At 48.7% G+C, this 13,346-nt stretch overlaps 2 protein-coding genes across 6 annotated transcripts in view; one reads left to right on the top strand and one right to left on the bottom strand.

Annotated features, from left to right (window-relative positions):
- The window catches only part of LOC100117419 (arrestin homolog), a 34,962-nt gene extending 22,435 nt beyond the window's left edge, over positions 1 to 12,527 (top strand). For 3 of the 4 annotated variants that reach the window (XM_016982039.3, XM_016982038.3, XM_031922916.2), the window contains 6 exons: positions 1,678 to 1,825; positions 4,298 to 4,519; positions 4,688 to 4,854; positions 9,871 to 10,158; positions 10,216 to 10,497; positions 10,569 to 12,527. In XM_016982039.3, the coding sequence (XP_016837528.1) occupies positions 1,678 to 1,825; positions 4,298 to 4,519; positions 4,688 to 4,854; positions 9,871 to 10,158; positions 10,216 to 10,497; positions 10,569 to 11,117 (1,656 nt within the window). In that variant the 3' untranslated portion in view covers positions 11,118 to 12,527. The remainder of the gene's footprint in view (positions 1 to 1,677; positions 1,826 to 4,297; positions 4,520 to 4,687; positions 4,855 to 9,870; positions 10,159 to 10,215; positions 10,498 to 10,568) is intronic. The other variant, XM_001601611.6, reaches the window with a different exon arrangement.
- The window catches only part of LOC103316255 (sex-regulated protein janus-A), a 52,103-nt gene extending 38,759 nt beyond the window's left edge, over positions 1 to 13,344 (bottom strand). Inside the window, exons 1-2 of one of the 2 annotated variants that reach the window (XM_008209249.4) lie at positions 13,162 to 13,344; positions 12,636 to 12,812 (exon numbers count right to left, since the gene is read on the bottom strand). In XM_008209249.4, the coding sequence (XP_008207471.1) occupies positions 12,636 to 12,812; positions 13,162 to 13,216 (232 nt within the window). In that variant the 5' untranslated portion in view covers positions 13,217 to 13,344. Of the gene's footprint in view, positions 1 to 12,635; positions 12,813 to 13,121 lie in introns of both variants that reach the window. The other variant, XM_008209255.4, reaches the window with a different exon arrangement.
- Positions 13,345 to 13,346: the final 2 nt, after the last annotated feature.

Here is a 13,346-nt window from a genome sequence, read left to right as displayed (position 1 = left end):
ATTATTAATTTTTTCCGCCGCTCGCCGGAAGAAAAATTTCAGCGCGCAGAATTCGTGCGATTGCACATTTCATAGTCGCGAGCGCGCTGATAATTAGAGATTCGTTCGGCTCGCGCCTCGAAGCGCACGAAAACGGAGGTCGCGAACAACGCGATGATGCGCTCGGGGTTTCGATCTGACGTGCAAAATCGAACGAGCTAATGAGAGTTTACGATCGGGCCATCGCAGCTTCGTCCCCCGCTTCATTACGACCTTTGATTGCGCGACACGCGTGCGGCGGCTGTATTGATTAATTAAACTCTTTCTCTCTCTCTCTCTCTCTCTCTCTCTCTCTCTCTCTCTCTCTCTCTCTCTCTCTCTCTCTCTCGTCCGCGCGGCGCACGCCGCCGAAATCCGAAACGTTATGCACTTGCTGTTGCAGTTGAGCGGCGACGAGTTTTGCATTTATTCCCGTCGAGCCGGGTAAACGATGCGACGGCGAAGGTAGAAAGGTCCCGCTTTGTTATTTCGGTTTCACGGGAATTCGAGATTCAGATTGATGAAGCTCCAAATGAGAGCTCTCCGAGTTTTTATTGATAAAATCTTCGACGAGCCAGCTCAAGCGCGATAATACCGCGCTAACGAGGACCGGGATTTTTCGAAGCGCGCGAGCCTGCAATAGTCGTCGCTTGAATGCGCAGTTTGCATATATTTTCGGACTTCCTTTTTGCGAGCCGGAGCCCAAGAGTCTCGGCGGACTAAAATCTGCGTGCGGCAAAGTTGGACCCGTACCCAATAATGCCCAAAATCGACTGGGCCGACCTCGACGAATACGCAGCAACCCGCAAACTTTGATACTCGGGCGCAAAACCTTGTCAAAAAGAGGAGAACAATATACTTATCTCGGCGTGGCCAGTTGAGCCGCATAGCTGGCGAACTCCGCCGGTTACCGGCTGGAAGAAATTTCGCCTGCACACTCTGGCACTGCGAGGGGTCCATTTGGACGAAGGCCAGTTGCAGTCGCCGCGTGAGCTCATTAGCCATTAGCCAGCTGGCAGTTAATTAGAGATTGCGCTCACTTGATTTTGGCCTTTAAACTGCTTCGGGAGATGCTGGCTGCGATTCTATGATGCATGGGTGATTTTCGAGCGAGCAGCCGGCGAGCAAAAACGCAATATATCAGCTTATAAGCTCGCTCCGCCACCGCGGGATTTCTGGAATTGGCCTTTATTACGCTCGCGCCTCGCTGTACACAAATAAAACAGCTAATGAAACGAGCTCAATATCCCATTCGTCCCTCCATTCGGACGTCCCGTCGTCCCGTCGTCCGGCCGGCCTTTGTTCCCGACTGCCCCCACGACTCCTTCCTCGTGCCCCGCAAGCCGCCGAGGGAGGAAGAAAGAGGAGCAGAGAAAATTGTCGCCGGCGCATAAATTTATGTGGAGCAGCTACAGTCGGCACAAAGGCCGGAGCTCAAGAGGCGCGGTAAACAAAGATCCGCGCTCGTCTTTCCGCGTCACTGGCTCGCTTTTGGACTCCCGGTGCTCTGTGCGCGCGTCTATCTGTGAGGCATCGACCGTCCCGGGGACGCAATAACGCGACGCGACGCCGGCGGGGGCGACTGACAGACGCTCCGTGTATATATTAATAACATGTTCTCCTTTTATAAATCCCAATATCACAATTTCTCATCCGCAGGAAGTCCTGGTGAAGAGGTTTCACCCGAACGCTCACCCTTTCACGATGGCAGTGACCCCTTTGGCGCCGCCCTCGGTTCAACTGGTGCCGGCCAAGGAGTACAATGGAGCGCCTATCGGCACTAGCTACGACGTTCGAGTTTACGCAGGTACATTTTTCTGAAACTTTTCCTTGAGGTGAATCGCGTCGTCACCTGTTCGCAAAGGAAGAAAAGAGGCAGAAACGAGCGCGCGGCGGCGATAATGCCGCTGCCGGAATGCCTAAACTGCGCCGGCATCAGCTCGTAAACACGCTGCCACCGCAGCCTCGCCGAGTCGTACTCGCTCATCTGCGCGCGCGAATTCCGCGCTATGCAGCCGCCTCTATGCGCTGCCGGACTAGCCGAGGAATGCCGAGCACGCTAAATCCGGCATGAAATACGAGTTTAATTAAGTCGATCGGCTAGTCGGGCTTGCGATTTCCCGCGGAATCTACGAATTCGCGGTGTTACTTCCGCGCGCATGTTCCAATTAAAAGTTCCTAATTCCTTTAAGAAAGTCAGAAAATGGAAAGTCAAGTTGCGATGCACCTTGACAATGAGTGGCAGCTCGCTGGCAGAGCAATTGTCATTTCGCTGATAGCATTTACGATGGAAGAGCGGAAATTCGGGCGCGGAGCCCACGACTTCTCTTCTCACAAATCAATTAAAAGCCGACGAGCTTTGGATTTATTTTTCTCTGTCGCTGGCGGCTGGCGAGCCGTTATTTTGTTCTGTTTTTTATTTTTACGAAACAAAGGATGCCGTATACTCAATAAGCATTATTTGTGCGGAGGCCGTACGTGCCGCGCGCACAATCCGCACCGATAGAGAGCCACAGGGAGAGAAGCGATGCACGTCGACGGTTGAAAAAGCTGCCGCTATCAAGACGTGCGTTATAAAAACGCGAACACTGAAGGAAGTATCGGTAAAAACTGACTATAGCTTTGTCTCTCTTCGCTTTTTGCGTCCATGCTCTTCTGCAGCGCTTGAGAGAAATCTTTTTGATGAAAATAAATTATGCATTATATTCTGTTGCAACAGCTCGTGAGCACCGATTGGCATTGGACAGCGTTTTTCCGCGACCGATCGAACGTCCAATCCTTCGCGGCACGGATTTAGTACGATCAATATTTCACGCGAAATCAAGGGTTTGATATGAAAGGTCACGGCAACGATAAAATCCAGCGTTTCGCTGCAAGCAAGCGGCCAGCAGAATAAATAACGGGAAAATAACACGCAACGAAATTCTAGAGGGATCGAATGAACGTATGAAAATCGATGTATTTTGGTGGAAAAAAGTGTCGGCTAATAGTTTATACTTGCGTTTCGATGTTTCGAGGGGGGCAATATCGATATCCCAGCCCCTGCAGCGGCGTTTCAACCATCAAAACTTTTCCGAAACATTTAACCCGGCCATCAGCGCGAAAAGGCTCGAAACATCTTGCAGCCCGGCAGGCTCGGTCACGCATATCCAGCTTAGCAGGAGCAGTAGCAGTGGCCCAGTTTGATTTATAGCGTTTAAACCTTTTTCACGCAGCTGACGTTTCTCAATTGACGCGCGCTGGCGGCGAGAAAAATCAGCGCAGTAGCTATAGTATATACACGCCCGGCACGCATACAGCTATTCGGGCAAAAGGCGAGCCGCTTGGCGATATACAGCCCCATCCGGTTCTGACACGCGGCGCGTCTATTCTAAGGAAGATTGATTGGACGGCGCTCGCAGCGGCATCCGTCATTTATACCCGAAGCGAGAGACGGAGAGATTGTGCTCACGAACGCGAGTCTGCTCTATGTATAGTGCGAACGCTAATAAATATAAACTCGGAGGTATGGAATCAGCGCTGTGGTGCTCGTGAGAGGCGCGTCGCGCAGTCCTCGCCGTCTGGTTTCCGCTAATCGATAGAGTTAATTACGGACGGCAGCCCCGAGTGCGAGCGCTCGTTAAGGAAGCGCGTACACGACGAGGCGTCCTTTCTATTCTCTACCTCGACTTTGGCGGCGGCTTCGAGTTTCATTTATTCTACAATTTTTCCCGTGAAGCGTTATTTGACTCGAGTGTTGGACGAAAACAGGGCGTAATCCTATGATCTTTTTTATTTCGCCTAATCTCCGCCCTCGACTCCGCGATATCGTGTAAAACGCGTTTTTGGAAGCGCGGCTCTCGTAGAACTTTACGGCTGCATAGGTACACAAGCGCGCGCAAAAGTTGTCGCTGCTCCGACTCGCTCGAGTTTTATCGCCAAGTGTACACACAGCGAGGCGGACTTGGGGGAATTACGCCGGGTCTTACGGCTCTGTTGTTCGCGAAAAGTTTCGGGATTGTTGGGTCGGGTGCAGCCAACGAGTGGCCAAACGCACCGGGTGACTGATACGCAGCGCTCTCGAACTTTCTTCCTACCGATGGATGCGATAAACTGATACCCAATCGAGCCGGCTCCCGCCTCCGCGCGCACCGCTGCGGTGAATAATGCGAGAAAAGTTCCGAAGGATTTGATGAATCGCGCTGCTGCGCTCCAGTAAACAGCGGGCACGGCCAGTTCTCGGACTCAGTGGAATCGCGAATCGATGGGCACGACGTACATGATCACACTTTCGTTTCAGCCGAGCGGCCGGACGAGAAGCTCACACGCAAGATGCAGATCATCAAGATGGGCATCCGCGTTATTCAAGGCGCGAACACGCCGCCGCCCTCGAGGGGCATTCTGCCGACGTCGGTCAGCACCGAGTCGGCCCCCGGAACGCCCTCGGCGCCCAGGGGCAAGCCGCAGCGGGCCAAAAGCGCCAGCGCCGCCGAGGACGTGAACGAGATCAAGCCCGACGAGGGTGAGTATTTCGCTGTGCGACCGATGGAGACAATCGGCACAGCATATAGAATGAGAAAAAGCGCGCGGCTGCGGTCGTGTTGCTGTTTGCTCGCGCTGCAAGAAATATTGATCTTCGGGAGCCGAAGCTGAGCGTTTTGTTTGTTTGTTTGTTTGTTTTCCCCGGCAGCGGATCCGCCGATTCCCCACGCGGTGGTGGAGAAGCAATTTCTGCTGAGCGACGGCAGAGTCAGGCTGGAGGCGAGCCTCGACCGGGCGATCTACGGACACGGCGACGCGATCACGGTGCGCGTCCACGTCACCAACAACAGCGGCAAGTCCGTCAAGAGAATCGAGGTGAGCCGATGTATTAGTACTGCCGCACGCTGGACTACGCTTCAGCGGCGCGATAAAACCTTGGGCGGGTTTACGAGAGCGCGTGCTGGCGTCCGCGCGAAACCGTAAAAAAACGCCGCGCGCTCGTGTCGAAGCGAGGCTGAACTGCCTCGTGACTCGTGGGCGAAATGACGAGTCGGACGGAGATCCGAGCACGCGTGAACCGAACCCTTCCGCGCTTTGTCGCTGAAACTTCTGGGATCCCGTAGAGGGGGGAAATTGCGCGAGAAAGAGAGAACGAGCGCCGGCGCGATAGGCACTATTTTTAGGCCTCGGTCTCGTGGAATGGATGCGGGTCTGTTGTAATCTCGCCGAAAGCGCCCGGCGCACGTGGCCGGCTCATCGCGGCCAGACGATTTCGGCGAGAGAGAAAAATATAGCGAGGAAATTGGGCTACGCTTTTACACCCGTACGCTTTTACGTCGCGGCTCATTAAGATTCTAGAAAACTCCGCTGCCGCAAGGCCTTCTCATCGTCGTTCGAGTTTTATTGTTGTCGATTGTTTACTGCGCGCAACTGTTGCGCAAAATTACCGCTGCGCAATGCGCGAGATCGACGTAATTTACGTATGCGCACAGCTCCGTGCGCAAGCGAGCTCTTCCGCGAACAATGCCAAATAGTTGCTCGCGAGAGGTCCATAAAGCGCTCGACCTCCGCCAGCGCGCCGCTTCATTTTTACGAGCAGCAACAAATTGAAAAGAAGAAAAAGAGCGCGAAAACGCAGGCATTTGCATTGATTACCATTAATTATCTTCCGCGCGCTCCTTATCTCATCCGCCTTAGCTCCACTGCTTCTCCTCTGCAGCGCGAAGCTGCGCGATGTAGGTTACGCGAATGGCTCGCGCACTTTTGTTTTCGTTTACTGCGGCGAGAGACGAGAAAAGAGAAAAAAACGCGGAAGGACGGCCTTGCGTCTTTACGTCTCTTATCAGCCTGCCTGCTCGCGGTATATAATCGGGCCACGGCGCGAGCAGCCAGTCAGTAACGCGGCACGCGGGAACAGAAGAAAACGTAGTCGACGATGAAGCTGACTCTGGTCTTTGCTCTACTGCTCGTCCTCGCCCTGGGACAGAGCGACGCCTTCGGCTGGGGTGAGGATTTCGGCAAGTTCCTCGACGACTACGTCAGCGACTCGAGTGAGTATTGCCGAAAGCGTTAAAGCAGTTTTCCGAGCAATGAATGGTCTCAAGCCCCTGATAAATCGTTCGCAGGTTCGTCGAGTGAGAGCAACGAAGATGGATACTTAAAAGTCAATACGACGGACTTGACGGAGATGATGCGGCTCTTGAGAAGTTTACAAGTCGAGGTCAGAAGATGCAGGGAGCTGGGCAATGCCACGGCATCCGGATAACTTCCGTGGGCCTTCATTCTCAAGACGAATTAACACTATAATAGTATTGACGACTGCGCGTAAAGTCCTGGAATGTCCTGAATGAATCGTAAAGCCAAGAGTGAAAGCAAATATTTACAATGTACGCCGTTAGAATTTTTCATTCTTAGTCGGCTGATAACGAGATGCGGGAAATTGTCAAACTAGAGCCCGCAGGTCGATAAAAAGTGCCGAATTCGAAGCAGACGTGTTGCGTTTCGATAAAAGTCTGTGTAAACAGTCTATCGACGCAGCTGTGGCCTAATTTTTATATGTGTCATTTGTTAGTGAATTGTAGTTCGACATTTGGAAGGAGAATATTCGACCTAGAAAGAAGCAAACCAGGCGGCTAATGAATCTCCAGCTTTGAATAATACGTACTTACTAACTCTGCATTAGTAATAATTGCACTTGTAAAGCATTTATTTTTTATCGAATAAACCTCTTTACCCGTAAGACCTCCGAGTCTCGTTATTCTGCTCGAAAAGCTCGATTAAATCCCCTCTCGACAACAATTAAAGCAAACCTAGCGCTCTCCCTATACTATACTTTCAGGGAATACTTTTTTCTCCTTAAAAAAAGTCAAGCTTGCCTATGACTCGTTCGGAGAGCGCAAAAAAGCTATGGGGAATGAATTAAGGCGATAACGTTCATACAGATAGATGCGGCAACCAGCTGCTGCAGCTGCACACGTTAGACGCCGACGCGCGGAGTTTACGATTCATGTAAATGAGTCCACGTCTTCTCGCGCCAATCTAAATTCCCTCGAGCCGGGGGACTGCGCCCGCGATAATTGACTAGCCGAGTAGGTCACCGACGCTCGTCGGGGCTAATCCGTGACAACGGCAGGCTTTTGCGGGCGCGATACGAATAAGTTCTCGCGCGTAATTTTCACGCGAAAAAAGTACGCAGAGGCGCTCTTTGTGGTGCATTAGCGAGATGAAAGCGACGCATTGAACATGAAAATGCGCGAAACGGGATTTCCTCGCAAGAGGTCGACTGAAATTAATGATTCTCTCGCGCGTTTTTCTCATTGCAAGGAAAAAAGGGAGCAGGTAAAATGCAGCTGCTCCCCTCTTCTCTCTAGCAGATTGCGTCTCCATTTTGCATGATCGATGCATTCGTTGCTCGAGCACATCAGATCGAAATAAATGCTCTCCTGAAGGATCGCGGCGACTCCGCACACAGAAAATTGAGTGCAGCGTGAATTGAATGGCAATCAGCTAAAAAGCCCCGCTCGCATCAGCAGCTCGGGTCATCGCGCGGCGATGCGGTCATTTCCATGCTCTCCCCCCCCCCCCCCCCCCCCCCGTTGCCGGAAATGTACTTCGTCGTACAATAACGGAGACTCGGAGAGCCTGTTTGCTTTTCGGCAATTCGCACGCGCTAATAAAAAGCCAACTATAAGAAATTCATGGTCTCGTTACTCAGGCTACGTCTGCTTTTTACTGTTTGTTTTATCGTCGAAGGATGTCTCGTCCCGGTCGCTCAAGAGCGTCGCTGTGCTTTGAATTAAACATCGGAGACGCTCACGGCCAGGAAAAAATAACGAAAGCGCAGGGGTGAATATTTTATTCCTTTACTGCTCCCCCCCCCCCTTTGAAATATTACATTTTCACAAGAGCTCGCCCTACCGTGCCTAGCCGTTACCACTTACACTATATACGCGATACCATTCCGACGTTCTGAATAATCTTGTTTTTTTCAAGTGCAGTTACGAGCTCATTCCTCAACTGGCGCGCGGAGCGTCATTAATAATTTTCAACAAGCAGCGCTCGCGCCTCGATTCCCGGAAAAGGAGCTCGGACGATAAGAGCCGGTTAAGGCGATAAAAAATGTACATCGTCCCTCACGCGCGCCGTGCGCATCTAGCGCTCCCATAAACAGCCCCGTCGACGCGTCTCGCGAGTGACAGCGACGATGGAACGTCTGCGTTTACGTTTTTCTTCTCTCTCGAATTCCAGCGAAAACCGCGGGACAAAGGCCACTAAACTAGATTCCCAATTCCAGCCGGAAAGCTGTGCCCAAGAAGGCTTGGCAAATCGCAGACTAGTACAAACATCCAAACATTTGCGGTGGCCCGTCGAGCTATTAGCTATTGCAGGCTTGTACTCGCTCGTGACGCGCGCGCTTCGACGCGTGGACTGCTTTTTTCACTCGTGGAATCGGATCCATGCGAACGCGCTCTTTTTGCTCGGGAATCGGCTTTAGAGCTCGGGTATGCATTAAGGGGGGGGGGGGGGGGCAGATTAATCCGGGAACTCTTGCAAACAAAGCAAAGCGTAAACGGATAGGGTGATGCTCGAATGAGCCGAATCCGCGCTCAATCCGCTAAGTGCGTTCCGCACAAGTCACTTGCCGTTACAAATATTCCGACGCTAAAATTCATTGGGGTGTGCAATGAGGTGTGTATAGCATCTCCCTGCAGCATCAGCCTGATGCAGTGCTCATTCCATTAACGAAAGTCATTATTTTATAAAAAACGGGAAACGTGATATAGTACATTACGCAACTAGTACGAGGGGAACACGCGTGCTGAACTACCACGAGTGCGTAAATCGTGTTTCTCTCGCACGAGTTGCGTATACTATTTTTCATAACAAGTGTCGCGGAGCTCGACATTATACTAGATTAGTATATTATACAAATTAAATTTATTTCATAATGCGAAATAGACCACGCTCCAGTGAAAGCTTATTCATACAAAAAGTTTGTTAAATCACACATTGTCGTTATATACGAGTGTAATTATACTAAATTAAATATTTTTGTAAATTTAAAAATGAATTATTTTTAATAGAAAATTATTACATCTTTTATCAAAAAATATTAAACTAAAACACAAATATAGTGTATCGTACATTGTAGTTACTTATGATCATTATGTAGATTAATTGTAACATTAGAATTATTAAAATGAAAAGAAATATTTTTGTCGATGCTTTCAATAGTAAATGATTGTTTGCTTTTTTTATCACTGTTTTGTCTACGTTTTTTCAACGGTGAACCACATGTAGCTTGCTGTGTTTCGGTTAATCGATAAAATTCATCCTCAGCGTGTGGTTCATTATCATCATCTCGACCTTCTGAATCAAATCTGGTTCTTTTTAACGAAACTGTTACAGATTTTTTGGGTTGATCAACTGTAATTTCTGCTCCAGAAGTAGATGCTACTTGATTGTCACACTGCGGTATGCGATTTCGGATCGTCTGTATCACAAGAATTGTTATCACTCATGTTTACTTTTCGGTTAGGTACCAATAGGTTATAAACAAGACGTCTTGCACTAATGATACACAATTTCGCAATCATACATATGTAAAACAAATGACAGCGACAAGATAGGTTTCCCCACGCACGCTGTGAACGAGAGAGCGTGCCTAAGTCGATGACTTTAGCGCCAAAACAAATGACTCTAAATTCGAGCTCCGCGCACGCTGTTATGTGACTTGCACTGCGCTAGTGTAGCTACATTGAAATATAGTCGCCGAATGAGAAACTGAATTCTGTCACGGGGGATAGCGCCGCGGTACTGGGATTTCTGCTCTTACGGCATCAGGCACTAGACAAAAACTTGGCTACATAATGTCCTTCTTGAAATTCACAGGCGGACATAGTGCAGCACGTGGACGTGTGCATGTTCAGCAACGGCAAGTTCAAGAACATCGTGGCGCAGATGTCGTCGCGCGAGGGCTGCCCCGTGGAGCCGGGCTTCAGCCTCACGCGCAGCTACATCCTCAGGCCGGAGAAGGGCTCGACCAAGAACTGGATCGCTCTGGAGGACGACCCGGGCTACGCCAAGTCCGGGGCGAATCTCGCCTCGACCGTCCTCTGCTCGGGCAGCTCGCCCGAGGACCGGAACGTCTTCGCCATCTACGTCTCCTACTACGTCAAGGTATCGCGTTTCGTGGACATTTCATCATGCTCAATATATGTACATATATATATATAGACGGGGGTGATTGATCGGCTCGCCGGCGCCGCAGGTGAAGATCGTGGTGTCGCCGATCGGCGAGTGGATCGGCGGCGTGGTGTCCCTGAAGCTGCCGTTCACGCTGATGCACAGCAACACGGACCCGGAGCTCTACGGCACGCCGTCGTCGCCGCTGCGCGCTGGCTCGCGCATCCTCGACAAGATCGAGACGGTCGACGACCCGAGCGAGGACCCGCTGCCGTTCATCGACAAGGACAGCACCAGCGACGAGGAGGGCGGAGACGGCGGGGAGCAGCCGGGGTACGTATGCCGCTCATTGCTCGACTACTTGCTCGAGATCCGAGAACTGATGCTGAGCTCTGCCTGGACAGGCTGTCGATACTGAACCGGCCGGTCCCGACGACGACGCTGGCGACGATCGCCAAGCTGACCACGGCCCCCGGCATCGAGACGACGAGCCTGCAGACAACGAACAAGGAGGCGGACCTGATCGAGCACTGCTCCGAGGAGGCCGGCGGAAGAGGCAGCCTCGAGGAGGAGGCCGCCGCCGCCGCCGCCACCTGAGAAGAGCTGCCGGGGGCCGTGTCGGTGAGCGAGGCCCGCAGCCCGAGGGAGCTCGCGCTGCCGCTGGCCACGAGGACCTACAGCCCCGGCCGGGGCTGCAAGCGGGGCTTCGGCATTCAGCGGGCCTGGTGCTGCTTCCGGCGAGCCTCCTAGTCCTCCTAGCGGACTCATCGCGCTCGTGCGCGGCCCGACTGCTGGACGGCTCGCGCTGCGGCACTCGCGATGACTCTCGCGCGGGCTGCTCAACGAGTACCTGTCGTCCGAGAAGCGCGCGCGCGCGCTTGTTACGCAAAATACCTCGATGGTTGTGCAAAGCTCGCCCGGATGAAACAGCCCGGCGGCAGCGGAGCGTCTAGTTTCAAAGTCCGCGCCCAAGTCGAACAACGCGCCTGTGCGGACGAATAACGAGGGAGCCTCGGAAAATTGAGAGCGAACGTCCGTATTTTACAAAGCTTAAACAAAACTGATGATGGCTTATTTTGAGGAAGGTTCTCGTCTTTTGCACACGGACTTTGAAACCAAATGACTCGGATGATGAAATAGTGTCAACATACAATACAAAAAAATATATAAGAAGGATGTAGTCGTTTTGATTCCCCTCATGAGTTCAACTCTTAATGTACAGTTTTTTACGAATTACGTTCAGAACTAGAAAAACTTATGATAAAACCAATATTTTTTCTGACGCTGATCTTGTCAATTAACCGGGTTCACTTTTTATTTCGGCGGGCAACAATACGGGTTCCTGTTGTTATTTACATTTATTTTCTTATTCGGCGCATAAACTGTAAATATAATCATTTTGAAGCAGCTTCTCGAATCGAGTCTTATTGTATTTCGTTCATTTTGTTATTTGTCAATCAGCTTCGTTGTAGTCTTGTTATAGAACAGTATACGCTTAATACGTGTTGATGAAAATAAATATTGGAAATATAAGCGTTTCTCAGAGAAAATTTTTTCATTCCAAGCAATACCTTCCTTATGCAATGACGGCACATAACAGTTTGTATGCGAAACCATGAATAAAGATAAATTTTTTTAACCTCTGAATTTCGCCTCTGAATATGTTACGCACAGGATTTCGTTCTTACAGATGTCCCGAAACTAAATCACGACAAAAAAGTCAATTTACTCTTCTAAAGATAATGTTCCAAACAGATTAAACCAACAAGACCGAAATGCGTGAATTTGTACAGCTGATGGACTATCGAATTGTGCAATAAAAAAAATTCACATTCAAATAAATCAATAGAATCACGCTCTAATATGCAATTCACAACGTAGACCACAAATCTGATCATTTCTACGAGCAAAGTTTTTACATTCAATTTTTTACATCAAACTCTGCTTCATTTTTGGAATTTACTTCTACAAATTCATAATTTACGAAATATTTATGTATATATGACTAATTTAGCAATGTTTGCTTTTATTGGTATGATTGGGTAGCTTGAAGATATCAGTGAAAAAAATTGTAACTGCCATTCAAGAATGTTGGATTTTTGCATGAGTGTTAGTCGGTTTAACACAAAAATTTTATGAAGTGTTTATATCACTTACGTACAAATAAAACTGTGTATAATTCAATCACTATATGTAAATAGTTTAGGATCATATTAAGAACAGATTTGATTTTTATCGTTTCCTAAAACCTAATTTATACAGTATTGTGAAATTAAAATTATTTGTACTCTTAAACGTTTGGTTTTGTATAAAAAAAGTTCTATAATTCAATAAAAATTATTATTCTTATTATTATTATTAAACTGTACCACGTACACTTTTATCAATACTTAACCATTGTAAATCTAAGATATTTGAAAATAATTTCAGCAAAGAAAGGCATTACCAAGCAACGTAATCGTTGAACTTACCATGCCAATGACAGCGTGCATATCCTCTGACAATCTTCTTCACGTTATCATTTTTTCCCTTCTCCTTGACTTCAATTAAAATATACTTGAAAACACCATCTGAATCAATGTCAATCTCTTCTACTTTGTTCAAAGTTTCAGACATCTTGGAAAATCTACGCTTGCTGATATTTACGGCTAAAAACATGAGGACTAGTAAGTGTGTGTGTGTGTATATATAAAATCAAACAATTCTTAATTTACTCATAAATATAAGGTATTGCGATGTCTTATAAACACACGTTAATTTACATTTGTTATGTTAAGTTTAAAACAGCAAAAATATCGTAAATTACTGCAATATGAACAGTCATTCTCGAAAACAAATTTCAATCATAACCTATATAAGCAATCAACAATCAAAATACTCTGTCGATCAGCAAAGTTTAAAGACAGTACAGAGGAGTTTAAGACGCTTAAATTCCTTATAGTCATGTGTATCAATACCTTTATATGAAAGTCATTCGGTATTTATTACGCAAATTACCTTGCCGAACACTTTGCCGGGTGAACCGCACCAAAACACTTCTAAGACTACACATTACACACACACACACACACACACATACATATATATATATTTATATTCATTCCCAGCTCTCTGGGAAAAATAATCATGCCTGGATGTTGTGAAGCCAAGTGATTGGCTCCGGGCTCGTATACTTAGTGCGC

The sequence above is a fragment of the Nasonia vitripennis genome, chromosome 2 (genome assembly GCF_009193385.2).
Source record: "Nasonia vitripennis strain AsymCx chromosome 2, Nvit_psr_1.1, whole genome shotgun sequence".
Lineage (NCBI taxonomy): Eukaryota > Metazoa > Arthropoda > Insecta > Hymenoptera > Pteromalidae > Nasonia > Nasonia vitripennis.
This window is presented reverse-complemented; position numbering and strand designations above follow the sequence as displayed.